The sequence below is a fragment of the Cricetulus griseus genome (assembly GCF_003668045.3).
Source record: "Cricetulus griseus strain 17A/GY chromosome 1 unlocalized genomic scaffold, alternate assembly CriGri-PICRH-1.0 chr1_1, whole genome shotgun sequence".
Taxonomy (NCBI): domain Eukaryota; kingdom Metazoa; phylum Chordata; class Mammalia; order Rodentia; family Cricetidae; genus Cricetulus; species Cricetulus griseus.
Genome location: NW_023276807.1, coordinates 210934386 through 210959707, shown reverse-complemented (window position 1 = coordinate 210959707; position 25322 = coordinate 210934386). Strand labels below are relative to the sequence as shown.

At 48.4% G+C, this 25322-nt stretch overlaps 4 protein-coding genes across 5 annotated transcripts; 2 read left to right on the top strand and 2 right to left on the bottom strand.

The window, feature by feature from the left end:
* Positions 1–764: 764 nt before the first annotated feature.
* On the bottom strand, positions 765–1841 carry Ltb4r2 (leukotriene B4 receptor 2). The gene has a single exon (XM_027390060.2). It carries the CDS (start codon positions 1839–1841, stop codon positions 765–767), a length of 1077 nt encoding a protein of 358 aa, XP_027245861.1.
* A 2558-nt stretch (positions 1842–4399) lies between these two features.
* On the top strand, positions 4400–8798 carry Cideb (cell death inducing DFFA like effector b). 2 transcript variants are annotated; one of them, XM_035452508.1, is made up of 6 exons: positions 4400–4512; positions 4657–4842; positions 5092–5236; positions 7531–7677; positions 7912–8102; positions 8283–8798. In XM_035452508.1, exons 2-6 carry the CDS (start codon positions 4802–4804, stop codon positions 8416–8418), a joined length of 660 nt encoding a protein of 219 aa, XP_035308399.1. In that variant the 5' UTR covers positions 4400–4512; positions 4657–4801; the 3' UTR covers positions 8419–8798. The 2 variants fall into 2 exon arrangements, with proteins under 2 accessions (XP_035308399.1, XP_027246335.1); XM_027390534.2 differs by having other exon boundaries at positions 4406–4528.
* A 60-nt stretch (positions 8799–8858) lies between these two features.
* Positions 8859–16596, bottom strand: Nop9 (NOP9 nucleolar protein). The gene is made up of 10 exons (XM_027390531.2): positions 16280–16596; positions 15674–16138; positions 13978–14088; positions 13267–13408; positions 12092–12284; positions 11224–11364; positions 10730–10855; positions 10326–10562; positions 9840–9945; positions 8859–9232 (listed from the first exon to the last, which is right to left on the bottom strand). The coding sequence occupies exons 1-10, from the start codon at positions 16527–16529 to the stop codon at positions 9075–9077; spliced, it is 1929 nt and encodes a 642-aa protein (XP_027246332.1). The 5' UTR covers positions 16530–16596; the 3' UTR covers positions 8859–9074.
* Positions 16597–16662: 66 nt separating this feature from the next.
* On the top strand, positions 16663–24695 carry Dhrs1 (dehydrogenase/reductase 1). The gene is made up of 9 exons (XM_027390533.1): positions 16663–16895; positions 17245–17416; positions 18786–18929; positions 19061–19140; positions 22377–22509; positions 22814–22960; positions 23708–23777; positions 24088–24168; positions 24300–24695. Exons 2-9 carry the CDS (start codon positions 17267–17269, stop codon positions 24434–24436), a joined length of 942 nt encoding a protein of 313 aa, XP_027246334.1. The 5' UTR covers positions 16663–16895; positions 17245–17266; the 3' UTR covers positions 24437–24695.
* Positions 24696–25322: the final 627 nt, after the last annotated feature.

Below are 25322 nucleotides of genomic sequence, written 5' to 3'. Positions count from 1 at the left end.
TCATTTTTCCAGATACTCCAGCCATTCGCCACACCTGCTCCCCATCAATCCTCAAACCTCCTCTTGCAAAGCAAGTGCTGGCTCCTGGGCTTCGTCACAGGCCAGGCGGCCTTTAGAGGGAGCACAGGGGTGAGCAAAGGGTCAGAGGGAAAGGTTAAGTCTTGTAGTCCCAGGCTCCTGCGTCACATCCCTCTCACTGTGCTGACTGGAAGACAAGCAGAACACTTTTCTTTCACACTGCACGGATTTCCTCCCCCTAGTGGCCACTTTCTTTCTCCTACAGTACAGGCTTCTAAGAATGAATTTTATCCACCCCCATCCAAACTCCACAGTGGTTCTAGAGACAGGCCCGGGGAAACAGGTAACCAGGGTCGGGAAGCAGGGCAGAAAGCCACCAAAGGTTGGCACTGTCCCGTCCTGGCCTGTCCCAGTCGAGAATGAGGTGGCTTCAGTACAGCGCAGGCATGGTGAACCACCAAAATTTAAGCCATCGGCTAATGGCTTCCCAGTGGATTTCACAAGAATAGCTAGCTACTGGCAACATGTAAGTAATTCTGGTATATGGATCAAGGCTGTACTGCAAGCACCAGTTTTGAACATAGGCCACAGTCACCCTCACAATCCCATGGTTTGGAGTAATCTGGGTTTATAGAGTAATCCTGTCCAGCCAAACCCAAACTGCAATCAGAGAAGGGTCCTCAAGTACCCTAGAGCTCAAGGAACAATGGAAAGTGGTAGGAGAGCCCCGAGGCTTGAGGTCTTGTCTACCATTCCTGGCTGTTCTTCTCCATCCTCTCTCCGCCTCCAGGGTCTCCATTGCCCCTGCCCTGCCCCACTACTTTCAGCCTCGGTGTAGTTCGGAGCTCCATGGTACCCTCCCTAGAGCGGCTGCCCCCTCGGGTCTCCCCAGAGCCCTCGAAGAGCCGGGTAAGGAACCGGGGTCCCGCCCGGGGCAGCAGATCCCCCGCAGTGAAGACATAGAGGACAGGGTTGACGCTGGAACTGAAGAAAGCCAAGGCTGTAGTTCCGGCGCGCGCCGCCTGGCCTGCCCCGCCAAGCCTTGCCAGGGGCCCTTCAGGCGGAGCGAGCGCGGCCACCGCCTGCAAGAGATTGACCGCGTGGTAGGGGGCCCAGAGCAAGCCGAAGGCCAGCACGATGGCGCTCACCAGACGACCCACCCGCGTGCCGTGTCGCCCCGAGCCCCAGCGCGCGCCCCGCAACCGAGCCAGCGTCACGCCGTAGCAGCTGAGCACTGTCCCAAAAGGCAGGACGAAGGCAGTTAGGGTCTCCAGGCTCAGATGAGCAGCGGCGTGCAACGCCGATGGATGGCACAGTTGACACACGCGATCGCCCCAGAGGTGGCGGTAGACGGCAGCTGGGACGGCGAGCACCAGGGCGGCCAGCCAGACCCCCAGGAGCAGGCGGCGAGCCAGGGCCGGGCTGCGCAGTCTGGGAGCCAGAAAGGGCCGAGTGACAGCTAGGCAGCGCTGCAGGCTGAGCAGCCCGGTGAGCAGCACGCTGGCGTACATGCTGAGCGCGCACACGTAGTACACAGCCTTGCAGCCCACCTGGCCCAGGGGCCAGGCCTGCCCGCTCAGGAAGGCCACAAAGAGCGGGGTGAGCAGAAGCACCGCGCCGTCTGCCAGCGCCAGGTGCAGCACAAGTGTGGCCGCCAGCGGCCGCCCCGCCGTGGGCCGCCAGCCCGCCAAGCTCCACACTACGAAGCAGTTGCCCGGCAGTCCCAGCAGTGCCGCCAGCAGTAGGAAGGCAGTACCGGTGGCCCGCGAGGCCTTCCAGCTCAGCAGAGTCTCATTCCCAGGTGGACGGTAGCAGACCGACATCCTCCTAGAAGGGGGCTGCAAGAATCCACGGGGTGGAGCATTCAAGATTGGGGGAAGGGCCCACACCACCCCTGATGCTAGATGAGAAGGGACTGTGCCCACCCCACCGCCCCTCAGCTTCTTTGCTTCTTGCCTATGTCTTCTCTCCGGAAGCCAGTTCAAACAACTCCTTAGAACCTGTGCCCCCGTCCCCAGTCGGCAGACCTTCTCTGCTCTTGGCATGTTCCCAGAGGCCGCTGGTGTCCCACTGTCCTTGCTGCGGACAGTGTCTGTCTCCACATCTGGCCTTCTACAGTAGCCCCCTCTTTATCCAATCCCATTCTTTATACGTCAGGGCAAAGGTAGCTGCCTAGTCGGGGAGTAAAGGATAATGAGCAGATCCACTTACCCAGCTGGGAGAGAACGGCGATGGGGTACAGAGGGGTTTAGTTAGGGAGGCTGACGGGTGAAGCCACAGTGGATGAGGTGCCTAATCCTGCCTCATGCCTGTCACATTTGCAGAGGATGAGGCAAGAATGAAGAGAGACAAGATGGTGCTTATCCCCGTCCTTTCCTGGGCCCTCCTTCATTCTATTCCTTCCCATCACTGGCAGGCCCAGGCATGTGCAGGCCAGCCTCCCTAGCAAATAGGATCAGGCCGAAAGGTGCAGGAAAGCACTGGGGCCATGAGAAGAGTATGCACATTTCCCCACTCTGGCTGGTCCCAGCCCTTCTAGCCCGCCTTCTGTGATGTTTATTTCTCTAGCCTCCTTGGCTTGCAGTCAGCAAAGAAGACCCAAGCAACCTACTTTCCTAGCTGCTCTCTGCTGTTCTCAGCCTCCTGTCCCAGCCAGGCTTCCTTTTCTTCTGCTTTAATCTTGATTTTTGAGCCTGTCAAGAGTCCCTCCACCCTCCACTTTTACTGTTGTCAGTGACGACTTTTCCGTGTAAGACACGATGCTCAGCCCCGGGAATAGACTATACGTGTAGGTATAAGGAGCTTGCAATCTATTTGGGGAGATCATAGCACACAGGAGTGATGGAGCATGTTAAGATCAGGAAGAGGGGGCTCAGAGGTTAAGAGCAGTGGTTGCTCTTCCAGAGTACCTAGGTTCAATTCCCAGCACCCAAAAGACAGCTCATAGCTGTCTGTAATTCCAATTCCAGGGGATCTGACACCCTCACATAGATGTGCAGGCAAAACACCAATGTATATAAAATAAAAATAAACACATCATTTTAAAAAAGATCAGGCTGGGCAATGGCGGCACACTCCTTTAATCCCAGCACTTGGGAAGCAGAGGCAGGCAGATCACTGTGAGTTCAAGGCCAGCCTGGTCTACAAAGTTTGTTTCAGGACAGTTAGGGCTGTTATACAGAGACACCCTGTTTCGGGAAAAAAAAAAATCAGTAAGAGGAGAGCCATTCGGTGCATTTCATTGCACTCTGTCAGTAGCCATCTGAACCCAGAGGTACACAGAATACCCAAGGCAGAAGATAGAGGCATGCTTCATTGCTGGAGGACTGTCCTAGAGGTACTAATGCCCCTATGTTTGGCTTTATTAGTGCCTGAAAAGGCCCTGACTGGGGCACCAGCCTGCATGAGAAATGAAGCTGGCTAGATCACAAAGCTGTCCAGGCACTTTGTGTTTCTCTGGACACAGAAAGCTGGGGAACTAGGAGAGTCTGGAAGAGTCCCAGGTAGGAAAACAGGGACTGTGTTCGTTTAAGGACTAACAGTGAACTTCAGTTTCTGTTCAATTGTCCATCATAGCTACAACTAAAATCAGGGATGAAACCTGGAACATCAAAACTAAAGCCCCTGGGCTGGGTAGAGGATCAGTCAGCAAAGTCCTTGCCATACAAACATGAAGACCTGAGTTCAGGGGCGCATGGTTTGTAATCCCAGTGCTGACAGATGGAAACAGGTGGATCTCTAGGGCTCACTGACCAGCCATCCTAACTAACTTGATGATCTCCAGGCCTGTGAGAAACCCTGTCTCAAAGAGAAAAAAGAAAAGGAAAAAAAAAAAAAAGATGGATGTGCTGAAGAGTGACACCCAAGGTTCCCTCTGGCTTCCGTGTGCATGTGCTCTCTCTCTCTCTCTCTCTCTCTCTCTCTCTCTCTGTCTCTCTCTCTCTCTCTCTCTCACACACACACACACACACAGCTCAAGTCCTGACACTCCTCTGATAACTGTAGCAGGAATCATAGGTAGAGATACACTATTTATTAAGTAGCAAGCCAAAAACACTTGTTAGAGCAGTGTCTGCTCATGGCGACTAAAGTAGGCATTTCTGGAGAATGAAGCCAGAAAAAAACAGTTTCGCTAATCCTTCTCCAACCAAGAAAGAGGTAAGCTGGAGGGCCAGAATCCCAGACGGGATCTGACGATGCTGGTCTGTAGATCAGAACCCAGACTCCGCTCACATCATTCCCAGACACGTCGCCCGGCCTTTCATTTTCTCCGGGTTTCTTCCAATCACCCACTGCTTCTCCCCATCCCAACCTTGCAAACTTCCGGCCTTTTCCAAAAGCTGCAGTTTGTAACTTTCCAGTAGGTGGCGACACAGTCATCAGGACTCACATGGAATGCCCATCTCTGAACCTGAGGGACAGAAGCTATTCTATCTAGCATAGGAGCTGAGATATGAAGATCTGAAGTTCAACATGGTCAATCTAGACCCCAAAGTAAAACTGTATTTGGGTAAGGGGGAGGGGAGATTATCAAATTTCATCCTCCCCTCCACATCTCTAAAGAGACACAAACAAGGTACTTCCACAACCCCACATAGGCTCCTCCTCCTCTTAGACTTTGTCCCTCTTACTCACCAGGCAAAGAGGGACAGAGTCCAGGCTTGACTTCACCAGAGCTAAAATCCCAGCTTTATACAGAAAGAAGACGTAAGCCTCAGAACAACAGAGAAGCATACAGCCCCAAAGCCACAGGGAAGCAGCTCGCCTATTGCGTCCCTTTACCATGGAGTACCTTTCAGCCTTGAACCCCAATGGACTGCTGAGGTGATTTCCAAACCTTTTCTTTATATGTCAATGCTGGGGATATGGGCAGACAAGGCAAAAATCAGCCCCTGGAAGACTCACTTCCCTGACTCTACAGTTTTCTCCAACTCGTAAAACTAACTACTCTTGTTCTCTCTCTAGTCTCTCTTTGGATCTGTAAACCTAGATCCCCTTAGCTACCCCACCCCCATCATTATCACTACATTTGCCAACCCCCTTGCTGTCCCTTCTGTTTTCTTCAACTACCAGGTCAGTTTCCACTATGGGCTCTGAGCTTGGCCGTAGGGTCTGGAACTCAGGCCCACCACCTCAGCGACCCTTCCGTGTCTGTGATCACAAGCGGACCGTCCGGAAGGGACTGACAGCTGCCACCCGCCAGGAACTACTAGATAAGGTTAGTGGTCAGGGTCCTGGGGTAGGGAAGCCAAGGGACTCAGCACAGTGGGATGGTGGAGCAGAAAGCGTGCATTACATGGTTGCCACCCCTTGGGTGGTTAAGAAACACTAAGGCCAATGACCTATGTTGCGTTGGGTAAATTATTTATTTTCTGAGTAGTGGGCTTTCTTTGGCAGTCAGGGAAATAGTAGATAGGGGCTGGAGAAATGGGTTCAGAAGTAATTATGGCGATTTGTATGTTTTCTTGTAGCACTAGGAATGAAAATTCTAGGCAAGGGCTCTGCCACTGATTTAAATTCCCAGCCTTTGGAACTGAAAAGCCAGTTTCAAGTTATTTTGCTACGTCCCAGCTGTCAAATCTTGGGAAGTCATTCAACTTACCAAAACCTGGTTTTTGTTTTTCTTTTGAATCAGGCTCTCCCTTTTTAGGGCAGGCTGACCTTGAACTTAGAATCCTCCTGCTTCAGCTTTCTAAATATTGAGCTTACAGGCACATGCCACAAAACCTAACTTGAAAAATGTTTTCAGTGTTGGACATCAAATCCAGGTTCTTGCACACGCTAGGCAATTTACTTCTAAACCACACCCTCAGCCTTCGGTTTCTTCCTCTACACAAGAGAATAATAAACCATCTTTTAGGGTTACTGAAAGGATAAATGCAAAGTCCTTATAGATATTTGGACAGATACTGGAGGGGATGCCTCTTGGCTGAGATTTTGAAGGAATAAATTTAGTCATGAGACAATTTGAGCAGGTTTTATTTAGCAAAACTCCAATCTAGTTAGTAAAGCTAGACAGGATACCCCAGAGACTAGAGTGGGCTGCCCAAGATGGGAGCAGCCTCTGGGCTGCATGGTGCTGGGTGGTGAACTCTTGAGGTTAGGTGACTTTCTTTCCCAAGTCATGGTGGACTGGACATTCCTTTTAGAGAATTCTCTTCTGTAGTCTACACACACACAGAGGGGGGGCGGCAGTGTAGGACTGGGAAGATGGCTCAGCAGTTAAAAGCACATAGTGCTTTTGCAGAGGACCAGGGTTGAGTTCCCAGCACCCACCTGGTGACTCACAACCAATGTAACTCGAGCTCCAGAGGAGCCATAGGATCTTCTGGTCCCTATGCACGTAAACCCCCCCACACACACCCCTCATACAATTTTAAAAATACATAAAAACAATTTTTTAAAGGAAGGCATGTCAATCTGCAAGGAAAATAATATGAGGTGGTCTTTAGAAGATTCAGACTGCTTGTTAGTGAGCACATGCTGGCTGGAACCCCAGGGCCTTAGTTCCTGATGTAGGTAGGGGAACAACCTATATCAGCTTCAAGGATGTTTAACCACAGTCCTATCAGAATGCTTCCTTGGTTACTCAGGTCCAGCTCCTTCTCTACAGGGTGATTATTTAGAATCTATCCTGAAAACTGAGTCTGTTGCAATCAGATGCATTAGAATGAGTCAAAGGGCAACCATGCCTGTGTATGTTTCTCAAGAGGGCCTCACAGAAGCCAGTCAGAGCCCTGCCCTTCCTGGTCACTTTGACTATCTTATGCCAGCTGAAGCCTTCTTATTTCTTATCGATATTATTCCTAACCTAACACAACCCTAACATCTCTTTTAACACTCATTTAATTTAACCCTTACATTTCTTTTTTTCTTGGCCCCAGAATGGTTAAACAGTGCTAACCCTGAAAACAGTTGTAGAGAACAGGAAGGATGACATGGGAGGACAGCGTAGATAAGAGAACATAGATAAGATAGATTTCATCTGCTTAGATTGTCTTTTTTTATTCATATTTAGAGTCAGAGTCCAAAACTGTTGTCTGGTCTTAGATTCCTGAGCTCCAGCGGTCCCCCTGCCTCTGCCTCCTGAGCAACTAGGACTGTAGGTGTGTTACCACACCTGGCTAGGACTGATTTGTCATTTAATGTCAGTGGGGATGGCTTAGAGGGTAGCAAGGGTAGACAAATAGTAGCAAAATGGAAAAAAGAAGTCTGCCTCTGGTGAGGGTCTATCAACAACTCAAAAACCCAAACAAGGACTGCCATGTTTATGACGGACGAGGCAGAGTACTCACATCTACAATCCCAGGACCCAGGAGGCTAACACAGAATTGCTGAGTTTGGGAGCAGGCTGAACTACGTAAACGCTGCCTCAAAAACAAAACAGAACACAGGGAAGATCAGGAAGCAGAGCTGAGACACCAACAGTGTCTAGGGCTGATGGGCCAACTAGAGAGAGGAGGGGCATGGGATAAGACCCGCCTCTTCCCTCCTGCCACCTGTCACTAACAGGTACTGGAGACCCTGCTGCTAAGTGGAGTGCTAACCCTGGTGCTGGAAGAGGATGGGACTGCAGTGGAGAGTGAGGACTTCTTCCAGATGCTTGAGGATGACACATGCTTGATGGCGCTAGAGCGGGGACAGAGCTGGAGTCCCAGGGTGAGGCCCACAGTGGGCTGCTTAGATCGCCAACCCCTTCTAATTCTCCCTATCTTCTTCCCTAGCCTACCACTGATCTTGGGGGCAGTTGAGAAGAACTGGGGGAGTTGAGAAGAAAATCAAACATTAGACAATACTGGGGAGGCAAAAGGGGTCTGATCCAGTAATGGCAGGATTAGCAAGAGGTATCAGGGTATGAAGGAAGGCCTACTTCAATAATGGAGCATCCCACAGAGTGGGATGTTGTCATACGGCCTAGGACGGGAGAAGCCAAAACACAGTCAGGACATTGCCCGCATCACCTTTGATGTGTACAAGCAAAATCCTCGGGACCTCTTTGGCAGCCTGAATGTCAAAGCTACATTCTACGGGCTCTACTCCATGAGCTGTGATTTTCAAGGAGTTGGACCCAAAAAAGTACTCAGGTAAGAGATCAACATGTCCTACAATCAATCCTACAGTTGAATAGTTCAAGTTTCGCCTCTTGTACTCACATATCCCAAAAGATATCCTGTGTGAACCCCATCCCCACCCCAAGCTCCCAAGTCAAGGCCTCCTCTCAGCCTGCCCTTGATCATTTAGTTTCCTCTCATCCCACCCTTCAGGGAGCTCCTCCGCTGGACATCTTCGCTGCTTCAAGGCCTGGGTCACATGCTGCTGGGAATTTCATCTACCCTTCGCCACGTGGTGGAGGGGGCTGAGCGGTGGCAGTGGCACAAGCAGAATCACCTCCGTTCATAACGAGAAAGGCTCTGAGCATGTGCCCCAAGACTGTCCACAAGACATGAGAGCTAGAAAGCAGCATCAGATTTGGGGTCTGCAGTGTACCAGAGGCAACTCACCCGACTCCATCGCAACAGAGCCTGTAGTACACTGCCTTGGTTCTCTAGTCTGCACATTTTCTGAAGACTGCTGCCTGTCTTACCTACATCTCCTGCCTGCTACTTACCCTGCAGAACCACAACCTTGTCTGTTGGCATCCTGATCCCACCATAATTGCTGCCACCTCTAGATTCCTACTGACTCCTATCCCAAAGATCCCACATACCAATGACGACTGTCCCTAGCTTTGCCTTGAGTTACCTTTCCCCTAAAAAATAAAAATATTCCCAAGAAAAATACAAAAATGTTTACCAATATGCCTGGGGGGGAGGGTGGACAGATACAGACAGACATAGGGATGAACAGATCTGGCTGCCATACCGCAGGCTAGCCTTGTTGGCACAACTTTAATCTCAGTGAATTCTTGATATTCTTTTTCAATTTACAAGCAATAGGGTTACAGTTTTGTGTGTTACTACATCTGCTCCAATGAGACTTGTAATCCAACTTGAAGCAGGAAAGACAAGCGTATCCTTTCACCCTCCAATCAACACCTATTCCAAGGCAGTGAAGCCTCAGTCTTCAAGTATAGAGTTAAATGCCCGTCTCCGCTTGGCCATAGCACTCTGTTGCTGTTCCCAAGTCTCTCGCCGCTTCAAGAAGGTAGTCAGGGCCACATTTCGGGCCACGTGGTGGCCAAAAGCATCTTGAATCAACTCTTGGTTCTGCTCTCCTGCAAAGAGAACTACTTGTGTTTAATATCACCCATGCTCAAAAACAAATTCTACTTGAGGTGAAGGCCCCTCCATTTTCCCCCAACCCTGTGCCTAAAATAGAATAATGAACACTGTTGTGGGCTATCTGTACACTGTGTGAAGATGTATTGCTCTGATTGGTTTAATAAGGAGCTGAACAGCCAATAGCTAGACAGGAGGTATAGGCGAGACTTCCAGACAGAGAGAGAAGTAAGAGATGAATCTAGGCTCAAGACAGATGCAAGGAGACACAGGGGAAGCAGGATGAACAGTAGATTAGTAAAAATGGGTTAATGTAAGTTATACTAGCTAGTTAAAAACAAGCCTAAGCTAAGGACGAGCTTTCATAATTAAGAAGACTCCGTATCATTATTTGTGAGCTGGTGGCCCAAAGAAAGATCCCACTACAGCACACCCACTAAAGCATGATAGCCAGATAAATGGGTGAAGGACTGCACGGTGAGTCTGCAGAGAGAAGGCAAAAGCAGACCACGGAGAACCCAGAAACAGACCGTCCTTTTGATGTCTACCAGGTGCAGGAAAAGGCAAAGTTTGGAAACATAAACCAGTGGTGGTGGTACTCACCCAGTTCAGCAGCAATCTCCTTCCGGGCCCCCAAAGCTGCTCCACTCCAGATGGCATCTAATACTCGGCTGCCATGGCGGCTACAGGCAAGAGCAACATAATGTCCCTGCATAGAGACAAGCAAAGAGAAGTCCCTCAAGGGGAGTATACAAACTTCCTGATGGAAGGGATGATTTCAGAAGACTCTAGAGGCACAGTTAAAACAGCACAGAGTGGGCGTTGGTGGCACACACCTTTAATCCCAGCACTTGGGAGGCAGAGGCAGTCTGTGAGTTCAAGGCCAGCCTGGTCTCCAGAGCGAGTGCCAGGATAGGCTCCAAAGCTACACAGAGAAACCCTGTCTCAAAAAACAAAACAAAACAAAAAAGAAAACGCACAGAAACTCTGTATGTATCCTGCCCCCAGCTCCCAGGCCCAGTCCTGAATGAACTGAATGAAGCTGGTTTTCTCTAAGCAGTCATGGAGGGACTAGAGAAGCAGTCTAACCTTTAGTGTCTTCAGCACACGACGACGCTGCTTGTGCGTCACAGAGGGGCTAGTCAGGATGGCGTCAAATACATGAGAGCCAGCAGGGCTCTGGGCCAGAGCCAGGAGCTGTGGTCCTGTCAAGGCACTCAGACTTCGAAGTACAAGTCCAGGGTTGGAGAAATACAACAAATGTTGGAGCAGTAGAGATCCAAGTACTGTCACTTCCCTCAGAGCTCTGGTTGTGGCCATTTCTACCTGGGAGTGCAGTAATAAGAAATTAGGAGGCAGTGACCAAACCCAATGGATGAGGTCGTTCCTACGGTACTGCCACATTCTCTTCAAAAAGGTTAGAAATCTCATCAACTTAACCTAAGGAGCCTGGCCCCCAAATATCTATGGGTGTGGCCCCTCCCCTACCTTACCTGATGTTCTGCAGGCACCGCCCCCTCCTCTTCCACTAGTTCATAGTATACCTCATATGCCAACAAAGAGGCAAAGAGAGGCACACAGGCTACTTGCCGGGATGAGGGCTCTGCACAGTGGAATGCCTAGATAGGAAGATAAAGCACAATGACTCTTGAGAGTGGTGCCATCCCTGACACAATGATCTAGACAGAGATGTACAAGCAAAGGGAGGCCTAACTCAACAGGAAAGGACGCTCTGTGAGGGCAGAGTCTCGAGTGCCTTGATCTGTCTCCCGGCCTCAGCACTTGCAGGGACTGAATCCACATTTATCTCTCAAAGTTCTCTAAGTTCTGGAGGGTAAATTTCATTTCAGAACTGTTCTTGGTCTCACCTGTCCCTGTATCTATAGTTCCCTCGGCATTAAACTTCTCACATCCAAATTAGACAAATCCTAACTAGCAGAATTAGATCAAGGAAGGGCATGAATAGGCTGTAAGTAAACCCACTCACCTCCAATAGCAGTTGCAAGACTTGGACTTGGTGAGTCCCAACCCTGCGGCAGGCTTCCACCAGAGCGACAACTACCCCTGGGTGGCCCTGGGCCAGCACAGCTTCCAGGGCAGGGCTCAGCTCCTCAAACACAAGGGACAGCTGAGAGGAAACATGGATTGAAGAATGGGTGACATTCAATCAATAAAAAAAAAAAAAGAAAAAAGAAAAAAGAAAGATACCATGTAAAAACCATTGCCAACATCAGAATTTTCACTGTGCTGTGTAAAACCCAAGAGTCATAGTGATATTACCCTATAGGGGAAGATTTCAAATGTCCCTCTGTAGAAGTCAGAGAGAACCAAGGGTAAGGCAAGTTTAGACTTAAACCTGCTCTTCTACTCCATGTGTCACCCAAGGGACCACAGGAACCAATCCATCCCTCCGGCAGGGTAAGCACATGGGTAAAGAGAAGCTATAGCAATGGCTTCAGTGCTCTGTGGACTTACAGACAAGCCACACAACTTCTAGCTGCAAACTTGAACTAAGAGGAGGCAGTCAGAACTGAAAAGCTAAAGCAAACATCTAGGAGAAAGATTAACTTCACATGGACAATGGGCAGTAAACTGTCAGAGAAGCACAGTGACAAGCACACAGAAAAATAAGGCCCAAAAGCTGGGTGGTGGTGATGAACACCTTTAATCCCAGCACTTGGGAAGCAGAGGCAGGTGGATCTCTGAGTTTAAGGTCAGCCTGGTTTACAGAGTGAGTTCTAGGACAGCCAGGATACACAAAGAAACCCTGTCCCCCAAAACCAAATAAATATGAAAATAAGTAAGGCCCAATGATTAAGATAGCAGAAAGAGACCGGGCAACATTTCCAACTCACCAGCTCAGGGGAAGTGACTGCATCCAGTAAGCGCTGCAGGGGGAAGTTAGCAATGGGATGAGCAGCCAAGGAATGCAGCTGGCCCTGAAAGTGATCTTCAAAGAGGCTCTGGAGCCTCGCTGGTTCTAATACCAGTAGCACCTGCTCCAAGAGTCTGGAGCTCGTCTGATCCCGAAGAAATAGGAGTAGAGGGCTAAAGGTAAGAAGAGTGAGACTGGGCTGGAGACATGGCTCACTGGTTAAGAGTATTACTGTTCCTGCAGAGGACCTGGGTCCAGAAGCCCTCTTCTGCCCTCCACTGGCTCCTGCACAATGCATAGGTGAAACACTCATACAAATGAAGTAAAAAGAAAGTATTTTTTAGAAAGCGGGCTTGGTGTACACACCTTTAATTTCAGCATTCAAGAGGCAGAAAACAGGTCAGTTCAAGACCAGCCTGGTCTACATAGTGAGTTCCAAGCCAACTGGTGCTATATAGTGAGGCTCTGTCACCCACAGATGAAGAATGAGACTGGAGCTTGAGAGATGGCTCAGTGGTTAAGGGCATGTTGTGCTCTTGCAGAGGACCCAAGGAGTTCAGTTTCCAGCACCCAAAGGCAACTTACTGCTATCTACAACTCCAGCTCCAGAGGCTCTGACGCCCTCTTCTGGCCTCCAAGGGCACTGCATGAATGTGGTGCACATACATATGTGTAGGCACAACTTCATAAATATAAAAGGAAATCTTAAAAATAAAACTAAGTCAGGCATGGGCAATACATGCCTTTAATCCCAGTATCTGGGAGGCAGAGGCAGGAGGATCTCTGTGAGTTTGAGGCCAGCAGGACTACACAGTGAGACTGTGTCTCCCTGGAATTAAAATCATGCACCACTACCCAGCAATATATATAGTTTTGTCTTTTGTTTTTCAAGACAGGGTTTCTCTGTGTAGCTTTGGAGCCTGTCCTGACACTCGCTCTGGAGACCAGGCTGGTCTTAAACTCAAAGAGATCTGCCTGCCTCTGCCTCCCAAGTGCTGGGATTAAAGTACGCCACCAATACCCGGCTGCAAGAAATATTTTTAAGAAGATCAAAGAGTCTAAGCTTCACCCAGAAATGTAGCTGCACTAACTACACCATCTCATCCCTCTCACATGACATCCCCAGCTTTAGTTACTCCTGAAGACTGACCATACCTGCCACTTGCTGAAGAATTACGAGAACTCAGGTAATCGATGACAGCATCACAGAGATGGGCACAATGCTGAGGTAATCTGTGATGTAAGATCTGCAAGGCCACTTGAAGACAAAAGCTGGAGATCTTGTCAGTGATAAATACTGTAGGAAAAGGCAGAAATTATTTAACAGCTTCTTCCAAGCCCAAATTACCTGTACAAACCCCAAAACATGAATAACGAGGAGGACTACATACATAAAAATGTCTATAGAAATAGAATGCCTTAGAGCATTAAACCAGACAGGTGTAAAAGAGGAATGACCTGATATAAGGGTCCTGCTTAGGGGGAATCCCCAGAGAAGATCCTGGTCCCTTCTGTCATGGTTAACCTTGATTGGCCACTTGATGGGGTTTAGAGTCACTGTAAAAGCTAACCTCTGGGTGTGTCTGTGAGTCTCTAGAGTAGGTTAATTCAAGTCAGGAGAACCCCACCCCCAAATGTGGATGGCACTAGTCCATGGACTGGGGTCCTAGACTGACTAAAAAGAAAAAAACAAGCTGAGCACAGCATTTATCTACCTCTCCTTCCTGACTGTGGACACAGTATAGCTACAGCCATGATGATCCCCTGACACAACGGATTACACCCTCCAGCTGTGAGTCAAACTTTTTCTTCTTTAACTTACTTTGGTCAGGTAATTTGTCTCAGCAACATGTAAAGTCATTTTACCTGCAATGTCCTTCAGAAAGCAGGCACTCAGGTCCTGAAGGCAATTCAAGAAGGTTTTAGGAACCTCAAAATCAGTGGGCTTACATTCCCGAGCTGAGGTCCTCTGTGTTTCTAAAGACCAAGAACATGAACAATAGTGAGATTACAAACAGCCAAATAGGAGAGCTCCATAGAAGAATAAGGGCTCAGGTTGGAGAAGCAAGACAGATGCAATACAACTCAGTGTCTTTTGTGGATGAGTAAAACATCATTTCAATTTAACTCTCTTCCCTATGGTCCAGGGTTCATATTTCTCAGTCAGGTATTTAAAGTTTTCCAAGATCAGACCTCATTTATACTCTCTAACCTTATCTTCCTGTATCCTGAGACAGTGGTCTCAATTAGCAATTTTAATAAAATAGAGAATACAATTTAAAAGGAAAGAAAAAACATCAGAAAAGGAGGTAGGAAGTAGAAAGGCATCTTTTCCTCAACTTTTGCTTGAATCCAACACACACACAGATTAAAAACACGGACAAGGGCTGGAGAGATGGCTCAGAGGTTAAGAGCACTGGCTGCTCTTCCAGAGGTCCTGAGTTCAATTCCCAGCTCACAACCATCCGTTATGAGATCTGGTGCCCTCTTCTGGTGTGCAGATACACATGGAAGCAGAATGTTGTATACATAATAAATAAATAAAATATTAAAAAAAAAAACCCACGAACGAGCCAGGTAAGTGGTGGAGCATGTCTTTAATCCCAGCACTCGGGAGGCAGACATTGGATCTCTGTGAATTCGAGGCCAGTCTGGTCTACAGAGCAAGTTCCAGGACAGCCAGGACTACACAGAGAAATCCTGTCTCAAAAAATGAACAAACAAACAAAAACAAAAAACATACCAGTTAAATGCAAATCTCCTATCCAGATGTAAGGACATACATCCCTAATTCCAGTATTTGAGAGGCTGAGGCAGAAAGACAATGAATCTGAGGCCAGCATGGACTTACAGTGAGCTCCAGACCAACACGTGCTTAAAGTACTTACCTTGTCCAAAAGAAAACAAAAACAAAAACCTAACAACAAACAGCCAGGCATGTAAGCAAAGCTTGTAATCCCAGCACTTGAAAGGCAGAAGCAAGCAGGAGGAACAAGAGTTGAAGGCTAGCCTCTGCTACATCACAAGTCAAAAACCAGCCTAGGTTATATGGGAGACTCTGTCTCAAAATAAAATACCAGGGCCAGTAAGGTTGTGATAAGGGTGATTGCTACTAAGCCTGACAACCAGATTCCCATATACAGAACGATGGAACCAGAACTGACTCCCACAAGTTGTCTTCTCTACCCCACACACACACTGCAGAAGGCACATATATACATTTGAGTGTGTACACATGCACATACATATACATATTTTTAAAAATGTTTAAATGACTTTCTTACTGTGAGTTGTATAAATAAAAATGTGAAATCCATTGCTTTAAATGAATCATCTCCCCCCGCCCCCATGTGAGTAGCTGTTCCCTAAATATATGCACACCCTTTCCTCTAGGTATCTAGACACACTATTCTTTCTTTGGCCCTCTAGGCTCTGTCCCACTGTTCTGCTAATTCTTTCAGGTCTAGCTCCACTAGGAAGATTAACTCTTCTGTTTACTGGCTTCTGAACTTCCGAAACTGTCCTGCTAACCAGGTCCATTTCCCTTTCTTAAAGTACTTACCAGACGACTGGGAACCACGGGACTTGGCTCTCTCAGACTCCAGAAGAGTACCTCCTAACACTTGCAGCAGAGTTCTGACCACGAAGCTGCCATGCGTGTCTCCACAGAAGAAAAGAAAATCATCAGACACCTCAGCGGCTAGCCCCAGGACTAGCTCCTCCAGAATCTGCAAGGGAGCACGCTTCCCATCCCCCTCCTCCTCATTCTCCTCCTCCTCCTCTTCTGCTTCTACAGGGCTCCTCAGCAATCGAGGCAGCTGCAGCAAAGCACTTTGCAAAACGTGGACCCCACACCGATGACAGGCCACGAAGCGCAAGTTGGGGCGCAGAGCAGCCCACACTCGACACAGCGGTTTCAAAGGACTGAAGCCCAAAAGTTCCTGCAGCATTTCGCTACCAGTCCTGTTCGTGGCCAAGGCTAGAGCCTGATCTTCCACTTCCTTCAAAATATTGCGCACCATCAAGTCTGAAAACACGAAGAAACAGACCGTTAGAGACTGGGAGGAGGCTAAGACTTACCGGTTACTTAGCCAAGAACCCCCCGGGGATCCCTCTGAAAGTTCCCCGGGCGGGTTTTACAGTTAACCCACAGCGTAGCTGCTCCTACCTCGTTCTTCCACGGCGTCGGGAGCCACTTTCAGCGCTGACAGCGCCCGTCGGAAATACCCGAGCGCCTCCGGACTCAGGTGCGGGAGAGCCTCTGGGGCCTGCTCCGCACTCGCAGCCGCCGCCGGCAGCCGGGGACACCCATCGCGGCCCGGAGGAGGCCGTCCCGAACCCCGGGCGGCGCGTCCCCGTCGGCCGGCACCCTGGAACCGTCGCCGCGCCTTGTGAGCAGAACGCGGACCGAGCCCCATGCGAGCTTCTGCACCTAACCGCCACACTTCCCGGCTGCAGCTCCCACGGCCGCCCGCGCACTGCTGACGCGCTGAGACGTCATAGTTCTGCGACAGAGCGGGCGCGCATGATGGGCGTGTCTGCAGGTCGTCCTTCTCCCTTTTGCGGGTTCCACCCCTTGAGTCCGACCCGGGATCTCCAGTGCTAGCCTCGTCTCATCCCCACCCTCACCGGATTTTCACCCCAAGAATGCGCTGTAAGCTCGACGTGCCCAGAATGAAGGTTCTCGAACTGTAGGTCCCGCCCACCCCGGGCAGGATAAAAGTCCTCAAATACAGGTCTGGCGAACAGAGCAGAAAGAAGCCCAAAGGCAGCGTCTGCGGCAGGTAAGGCTCATAGGCTCTGTTCACCTACAGGTCAGGGCTTCGCGGTTCTCTGTGGGACGGGACCTCTTCGTGGACGTACGCTGTCGGACCGCCTCGCCAGATTCCCCACCAAGTTAGCCCCACTCAGAGGGTTGCAGTGTGTGTGTGGCCCTGGAGAGTCTCCGCCCAGCCCTGTGCCTCCTAAAAGGACACCCTGGCCTGAGACCTGCCCTCAGTTATCCTCCTGTGCAATTTCACTCCCCTCAAAATAGTCCAGGCTTTCCTAGCTGCCCCTTCTAGCCCTCACAGAGACCTGCCTCGCTTGGCAGACAAATACAGGAGTCCTTCAAAGCGACTCTTTACTCCACAGATATCCTCCTTTGACATGAGTCATGGCAGTGCCTATGAAGGGCCAAGTGTGTGTGGTGACTGGTGCCTCCAGGGGTATTGGCCGTGGCATTGCCTTACAGCTATGCAAAGCAGGTGCCACAGTGTACATCACTGGCCGCAATCTGGACACCCTTAGAGCTACTGCCCAGGAGGTGAGTGACCAACTGAATTAGCCATTCTCATTACTACTTATCACTTGCTTGGCCATGATATCCCCACAACAAATCATTAATATTTACAGAGTACAATAAACAAATAATGTAGGCTTTATTTTCTGCCAAGTGAGTTTAATGAGAAGAAAAGTCTTTCTGTTTTTGAGAGTTTCAGGTGTTGCAAAGAAAAAATTTTGGACCGGTGACTTCCTTTGGTTTAGGCAAAACTTGCTGAACTGTATTTGTTTACTTCTTTTTGCCAGGAACTCACTGTGTAGACCCAGGCTGGCCTCGAACTCACATAGATCCACTTGCCTCTGCCTCCTGAATTCTGGGATTAAAGGTCAGTGCTACCACACCCCGATAAGAGTTTACTTCTTAACTGGATTCCAATAAAAGCAATACTGGAGTACCTACAATTTTCTAGGCACCAGAGTTACCCAAATGATAAAATGCAACTTCTGCTCTTACAAGATAAGTCTGACAGGAAGTCAGACTTAGAAACCAGTTGTCTCAGTGTATATGTGCACAGAATGCTTGCTCTAGGGGCACTGGAGGGTCATCTAGATGTTAAAGGTAATTATGTCTTTAGACAGGCTTACCTGGAACTTCCTATGTAGACCAGCGTGCCTTCAAACTCACAGAGATCTCTTGAGTACTGCGATTAAAGGTGTATGCCACCACAAGAAGTGGACAGTGGTGGTGAATGCCTTTAATCCCAGCACTCGGGAGGCAGAGGCAGGAGGATCTCTGTGAGTTTGAGACCAGCCTGGTCTACAAGAGCTAGTTCCAGGTCAGCCTCCAAAGCCACAGAGGAACCCTGTCTGGGGAAAAAAAAAAAAAAAAAACTTTATAGTCTTGGGATTAGAGAGATGCCTCTGGATAATGGGTGCTCTTCCTCCTATGAAGCTGCTGAGGGCACACTTTTGGAAATCTAGGCAGAATAGGAAGTGACAATAGTTTATGCCAGACAGCTTTGATTTTTCAGTTACCAAGTCAGAGCATTGGTTGAGTAAGAATTCTGAAGGAGTGGTAAAAAGGGAGGCATGAGAGTTAGGAAGGAAAAAGAGAATAATTACTTGTTTCTAGGAGGGCGCTATGCCTTGTCTCTTACCCTGGAGTTGCAGAGTATTTACTAAGGCCTTGCATATGACAGACCTCAGTAAATGTTGATTTTTAAATCTGAGTTCCCATCCACCTTGCAAGCTCTTTGCGGGAGGTCCTACTGTGATGAAATTTCTACAACAGACACCAGAGGGAGCCATTGCATGCCAATGGCTGAGTCCTGTGGTTATCTTCTCAGTTCCTAAATTCACTTTAGTTAAGGAAATGACACTACTGTGAACTCATACTCCCTGTCCCTCTCCAGGCACAGTCCCTTGGGGGCCGGTGTGTACCAGTGGTGTGTGATTCAAGCCAGGAGAGTGAAGTGAAAAGCCTCTTTGAGCAAGTTGATCGGGAACAGCAAGGGCGGCTAGATGTGCTGGTCAATAATGCCTTTGCTGGTGTCCAGGTAACCTTTGAACTGGATCCAACTGGGTATTCCACACCTCACCCAAACCCCACCCTTGAGTCTTTAATCTTCATTTGTTGTCCCATCATCCTGCCTTCGGATGACCCAGTCACCCTCCCTATGTCTTCTAGACAATCCTGAGCACCATCAATAAGCCATTCTGGGAAGTACCTGCCTCCATTTGGGATGATATAAACAATGTTGGACTCAGGTATGTGCTTCACCGCTGGAACCTAGTTTCCTCTCATTTAGGTTGCTCCAGACCCAGGGCCTTTTAAAAAAGGACTTCTTTTCCCTCCAGCTTCCCCATCTCCTTCATCTCCTTTCTAGTCCATTTGTCCCACTTATTTCTGGAGAAGTGTCATGCCTATGGGCTTGCATCTAAGAATGTCAACTTTTTGGGGGGGGAGGGGGAGAGCCCGAGCCCACCATGGTGCATGCAGAGCTCAGAGACAACTCTAGAGAGTCAGCTCTCTCTCTCTGCATCTTTCTGTGGGTTCTGAGACTTGAACTCAGCTTCACCAGCTTGCATAGGAAGCACCTTTTACCTGCTGAGCTATCTCAGCAGCCTGGGTATTATCATCCAGGCAGCATGGCCCCACCTCTTGGGGACCTGGCAGAGGGGTTATCCCTGTATGCATGGCAGGCAAGTACCCTGGCTCTGTACACAGGTGCAAAGGTGCCTTTAAGAGACAGGCTCTTAAAGGCTGGGCGTTGGTGGCGCACGCCTTTAATCCCAGCACTTGGAAGGCAGAGGCAGGAGGATCTCTGTGAGTTCGAGACCAGCCTGGTCTCCAGAGCGAGTGCCAGGATAGGCTCCAAAGCTACACAGAGAAACCCTGTCTCGAAAAACCAAAAGAGAAAGAGAGAGAGGCTCCGCCCATTCCACTCTCTCTGCTGTTTCTATGAGGAGGCAGGTCTCTCTTTCTCTCTCCCTTCTGTCCCTTCCCTTCCCCCAATAAAGCTTCCCAAGTAACCTCTGTCTGCTGGTGGTGTTTGTCCAATCATGGGATCCGCCAAGATCCCCCTCAAGTCGCATATTGTAACACTAGGAATGTCAACTTTTGCTGTGTCTCAGTTTGTCTTTCTTTCCTTCTTCTTTTCCTTCTTTTCTTCTTTCTTTTTTCCCTCCTTCCCTCTTTCCTTCTCTTTCTCCCTCCCTCTGACTCTCTCCTTTTTTCTTTCTCTGTGTATCCCTGGCTGTCCTGGAACTCAGACTAGCCTCAAACTCAGAGATCTGCCTGCCTCTGCCTCCTGAGTGCTGGGATTAAAGGCGTGCATTACCACTGACCAACTCAGTTTCTTCCAACAAGATCTCAGCCTTGTTCCTCCCTCTGCCTTTGCCCATCCAAGTACAAGTCCCAGAAGGGAGTATTCTCTCAGCGTTTCATGAAGCCCATAGGCTATGGTTTTAAAAATGGTTAGAAGGATAGCTCAAATTGACAAAACGGATGGACTAGTTAATGAGAGAAGCTCACAAAAATACCAAGCCTTCATTTTCTGAAGGAGCTGAGGGGTACAACCTTCTTGGAAAAGACTGACACCCAGCTAGCTTACTCCAGTTACTTTATTCAAACATATGCAAGGTTAATAGGGGCTGGGAAAGGTTCCAACGACCAAAGTTATCTTGCTCTTGCTGCCTGTGAGAAACAACCCACACAAATCTCAGTCCCTTTGGACTATGGCAGCCATAATCAAACGTAAGAACTCTGGGTCTGCCAGGAGCATCTTAGGACCAGGGTTGGTGCAGCTGCAAGCTCTAACGTAGCACCAAGTGCAGATTCTTCAAAGAAACCACTCAAGGTTTAACAGTCTCAAAACAATTTCTCAGCCTCTACTGATTAACCCAAACATAAACCAAAACAGAGGTTTTGCTGAAACATTTCTCTCAGAGCCAGACACAAAGGTTTTACTATAGATTTCACTTAACGCAGGACATATGGGCTTTACTTACTTATTACTGCATGTAGAATGTATGTGCTCATGTCAGATCTTGTCTCTTCATGCATATGTATATTATACTTGGTTCTCACTCATTCTCATCATCACTGCCTTCTCCTCCATTCCTCAGCCTTTTGACTAGTTCTTTCTTCCCCGGTTAGTCCTATTGTTTTCTGCTACCCTCTCTGTTTCCCACCTCCCTTAGACTGCTTCTTCCCCTTTTCACACTTCTATCTACAAATAAACATACATACATGTGCATATACATGTGTGCACATATATATACACATATATAATACTCTTATACATACATACATATAATTTTAACCTAGGATCCAAATATGTTCTACCCATGTATTTGTCTTTCAGAATCTGGCTTATTTTGTTTAACATAATGGTTTCCAGGGCCTGATGTGGCGGCACACGACTTTAATCCCAGCACTCAGGAGGCAGAGGCAAATGGATCTCTGTGAGTTTGAGGCCAGCCTGGTTTACCTATGAGTATCGGGACATTCAGGGCTATGTAGAGAGACCCTGTCTCAAAAATATTAACAACAATAATTATGTTTCCTAGTTGTATTCATTTTCCTGCAAGATGTCATAGTTTCATTTTTCTTTACAGCTGTACAAAATTCCATTTTTTATCCACTCATTAATTGACGGACATCTATGTTGGCTCCACTTCCAAAGAGCTGTGAATAGGTCAGCTGTAGAAATGCAAATATCTCTACGGTTTGTTGGCTTGGAGTCCTACCCACGTATAAGATAGCTGGGTTGTATTCTGTTTTCTGTTTTTGAGAAATTCCCCTACTGACTTCCATAGTAGCAGTACACATATTTACATTGTCACCAGCATGTATAAGGGTTTCTCTTTCCCCATAGCACTTGTGAATTATTTTCTTGGTGATAGCCACTCTTGGCTAGAATGAGATGGAGTCTCGAAGTAATTTTAATTTATGTTCCTCCAATGGCTATGGTTATTGAACATTTTTCAGGTATTTATTTGGCCATTTGAATTTCTTGAGAACTTACTATTCAGGCCATTTGCTCATTTATTGACTGGCTGATTTGGTTTTTGTGTGTGTTGGTTGTTGTTGTTATTTTGTAAAAGGGTCTTATCAAGCCCAAGCTGGCATCAAACTCATTGTGTAGCCAAGAATTCCTTGAATTCCCTCTTCTCCTGCCTTCAACTCCAGTTTGCTGAGATTATAGGTTTGTCCCATTAAGCCAGCTGACCAGATCCGTAGCTTAATTTGTCCCTGAACTATTTTATGTTTACAGTGCAGGAGCCATTTCCATTATGTTTGTCATGTGTAGATGGTCCTTTCTCATCTGCCATTAATTGTATCAGTTTTCTCCTTGGAATGGCCCACGCCTAGTTCCCCAGGTCTTCAGCTGCTGCTATGCAGCCTCCTGTGCCGACAACAGCTGCTGAGGACTCAGAAAGCAATGAACCAGCCTTCACACAATTCATCCCTTCTTCTTCTCTGCCCCCCCTCCCCCTAGAGGCCACTACTTGTGCTCTGTGTATGGGGCACGGCTGATGGTACCAGCTGGCAAAGGACTCATCGTGGTTGTCTCTTCCCCTGGGGGGCTGCAGCATATGTTCAATGTCCCTTATGGTGTGGGCAAAACTGCGGTAAGCACCAGGGCACAGGAGCTGGGGAGGTATACAATAGTGTTGGTAGTTACTACAATCCCTAGTTGTCAGATAGTAAGACCGGTGACCTTCACCTCTCACTCTGCTCTACCCACTGATAGTCCCTTTGCCTGGACCTCCCTCTGCCAGAGTAGGTATCAGATGTGGGAAGATGGGTACCAGAAGTATCAGGGCTCTCGGGAAGGATGGAGGCCTGGGATATCCTCTTGGACTCAGAGAAAGCAGAAGAGGAAGGTGAGTTGGGCAGGTGTCCAGGTTCTTATTCTACCTTCTCTCCTTCCAGTGTGACAGACTGGCTGCTGACTGTGCCCATGAGCTACGGTGTCATGGAGTCAGCTATGTGTCTCTGTGGCCAGGGTTGGTGCAAACAGAACTGGTGAAGGAATTTATGGCAAAAGAGGATCAACCTGAGGATTCTTTGTTTAAGAAGGTTGGCAAAGGAAGGGCAAGGGAAATTGAGAACAAAAAGCAGACTCTCCAAACAGTAACAGTTGTAAGCATTCCCCATGGTGGCAGTCCGTCTGTGGTCCCAGCACTCAGGAGGCAGAGGCAAGGGGATCTGTGTGACTTCAAGGCTAACCTGACTAAGTTCTGGGCCAGCCAGGGCCACATAGTGAGACTCTGGCTAAAAAGACTCATTGTTCCCAGTCATCAGGTACTCACTAGGGCAGACACAAGCTGAGCACATACACACATATATTTGAATCTTGTAAAGCAGCTAATAACTCCATTTTATAGATAGTGAAGCAGAAACCCAGAGAAGTTAAGAAACTTGAGCCTGGCTGGGAGTGTAGCTCAATGGTAGAGCATTTACTTAGGTGTGCTGGTGTTGACTTAGCCTCTAGCACTGAAAAAATGAAAGGAAGGAAAGAAACATGTTCCATGGTACATGTCACAATGGGAAAGGCCATCTGATACCAAAACCACGTACTTGGCCTTGCCCTGGCCTACACGAGAAGGTCCAAGCACTATTTGGAGCTATCTGATCCTTCCATTTAGGAGAGGCAGCTGGGGCTGGGGCACAGGGCTCACATTAACATGGGAAAGGTAGCTCTGGTGTCTTCTAAGACATGACCCTGCAAGAGATTTATGACCCTCTGGGACAGAAGGTGAGAATGGGGAAGGCACAGGCAGTGCTTTTGGAAACTCACCCCTAACTTTTCAACCCATTTTTTAGGCCAAACCAAATTTCTCAAAGGCAGAAAGCCCAGAAATGAGTGGCAAGTGTGTGGTGGCCTTGGCAACAGGTAAAGATACTGGGGTGACAAAGGATATCTTTTGGGCATTGACAACCAGTTCCTAATTTTGGTGTGGGAGATGATTGGACATTCTTGTCATTTCTGACTTTTGGAAGCCCAAAGGGTCAGAATTCCTGGTTTGAGGTTTGTGGGGCTTCTGAACTGGCTGCAGGGAGGTGTGGCCAGGAACCTTTGTATGAACACAGAGCCACTACTCGGGGCAGCAGTGCATGTCTCAGTGGTGCCCTGTCCCACTCAGCCAGACTGTTACTCCACGCCACTCCAGTACCCACCATTCTAAGCATATGTGTGCCCACAGACCCCAAGATCCTAAGCTTGAGTGGGAAGGTGCTACCATCCTGTGACCTTGCTCGGCGCTATGGCCTTCAGGATGTAGACGGTAAGCACTCACCCTAGGTTAGCTCTACCTGAGGACTCTGTCCATTACCCCTTACCCTCAAGTTTTCAACCAGAGTTGGGGTGTCTGAGGAGCAGAAAATAAGGGTCCAATTGTCCTTCTGTTGTTCCCAGGTCGCCCAGTCCAGGACTATTTTTCTTTGGGCTATGCCCTTTCACATGTCTCCAGCCTGGGATGGCTGACCTCCTACCTGCCTGGCTTCCTCCGTGTGCCCAAGTGGATTGTCACCCTCTACACCAGCAAATTCTAACCTCCTGGCCTGATACCCCAGCCCTGCCAGGTCCTCTTCTCATTGAGGCTCAGGTGGCTGGGCCTGTCTCGGTGGAACAAAGCAGCTTCTCACATACCCACTTCCTCCTATGAAGAGAAAGCGGCTGCCTAGTGAGTTCTGGGGGCTCTGGTCCATTCTTTGTGCCTTGGTTTTCCCTGTTCCTGTAGCTTAATATTTTGCTTCAGTATTGAAAAGTGCTTATAAATAGAAGCTAATAAAGATCTTGTCTCCCCTCTGATGTGTTTTAGTTCTGATTCTGTATTAAAACAAGTGGTAAATATTTGAAAGATTAAAAGATATAAAAATGAGTAGGTTCTCAGGCTGATATGATTCAGTGTACACAGCTCTTGCTGAGCAAGCCTGAAGACCAGGGTTCAAATCCCAGAAACTGTGTAAAAATGGTAGCATGCCTGTGTGGATTAGGAAGCACGGGTGGAAGAATCCCTGGACACTTTCCAGCCAGCTCTCCTGGTGTTCACAATAATGAACAGTTACAGACCCTTCCTAAACAAAGCAGAAGGTGAGCACCAACAGCCAGGATTGACCAGCATATGGGGTGTGTGCCCAAATTCACATGCACATGGAAACACACCAGACCCTCACATGCATACATTTTTAAAAATTAAAAATTTTAGCCAGGTGTGGTGGTACATGCCCTTAATCCCAGCACTGGGAAAGCAGAAGTAGGAGGATCTCTAAGAGTTCCGGCCAGCCTGGTCTACAGAGCAAGTTCCAGGACAGCCAACACTACACAATCAGACCCTGTCTCTAAATAAATAATTTAAAAGTGAGGCCAGGCATAGTGTGTGGCACACACTTTTAATCTCAGCACTCAAGAGGCAGAGACGGGTGAATTTCTGTAAGT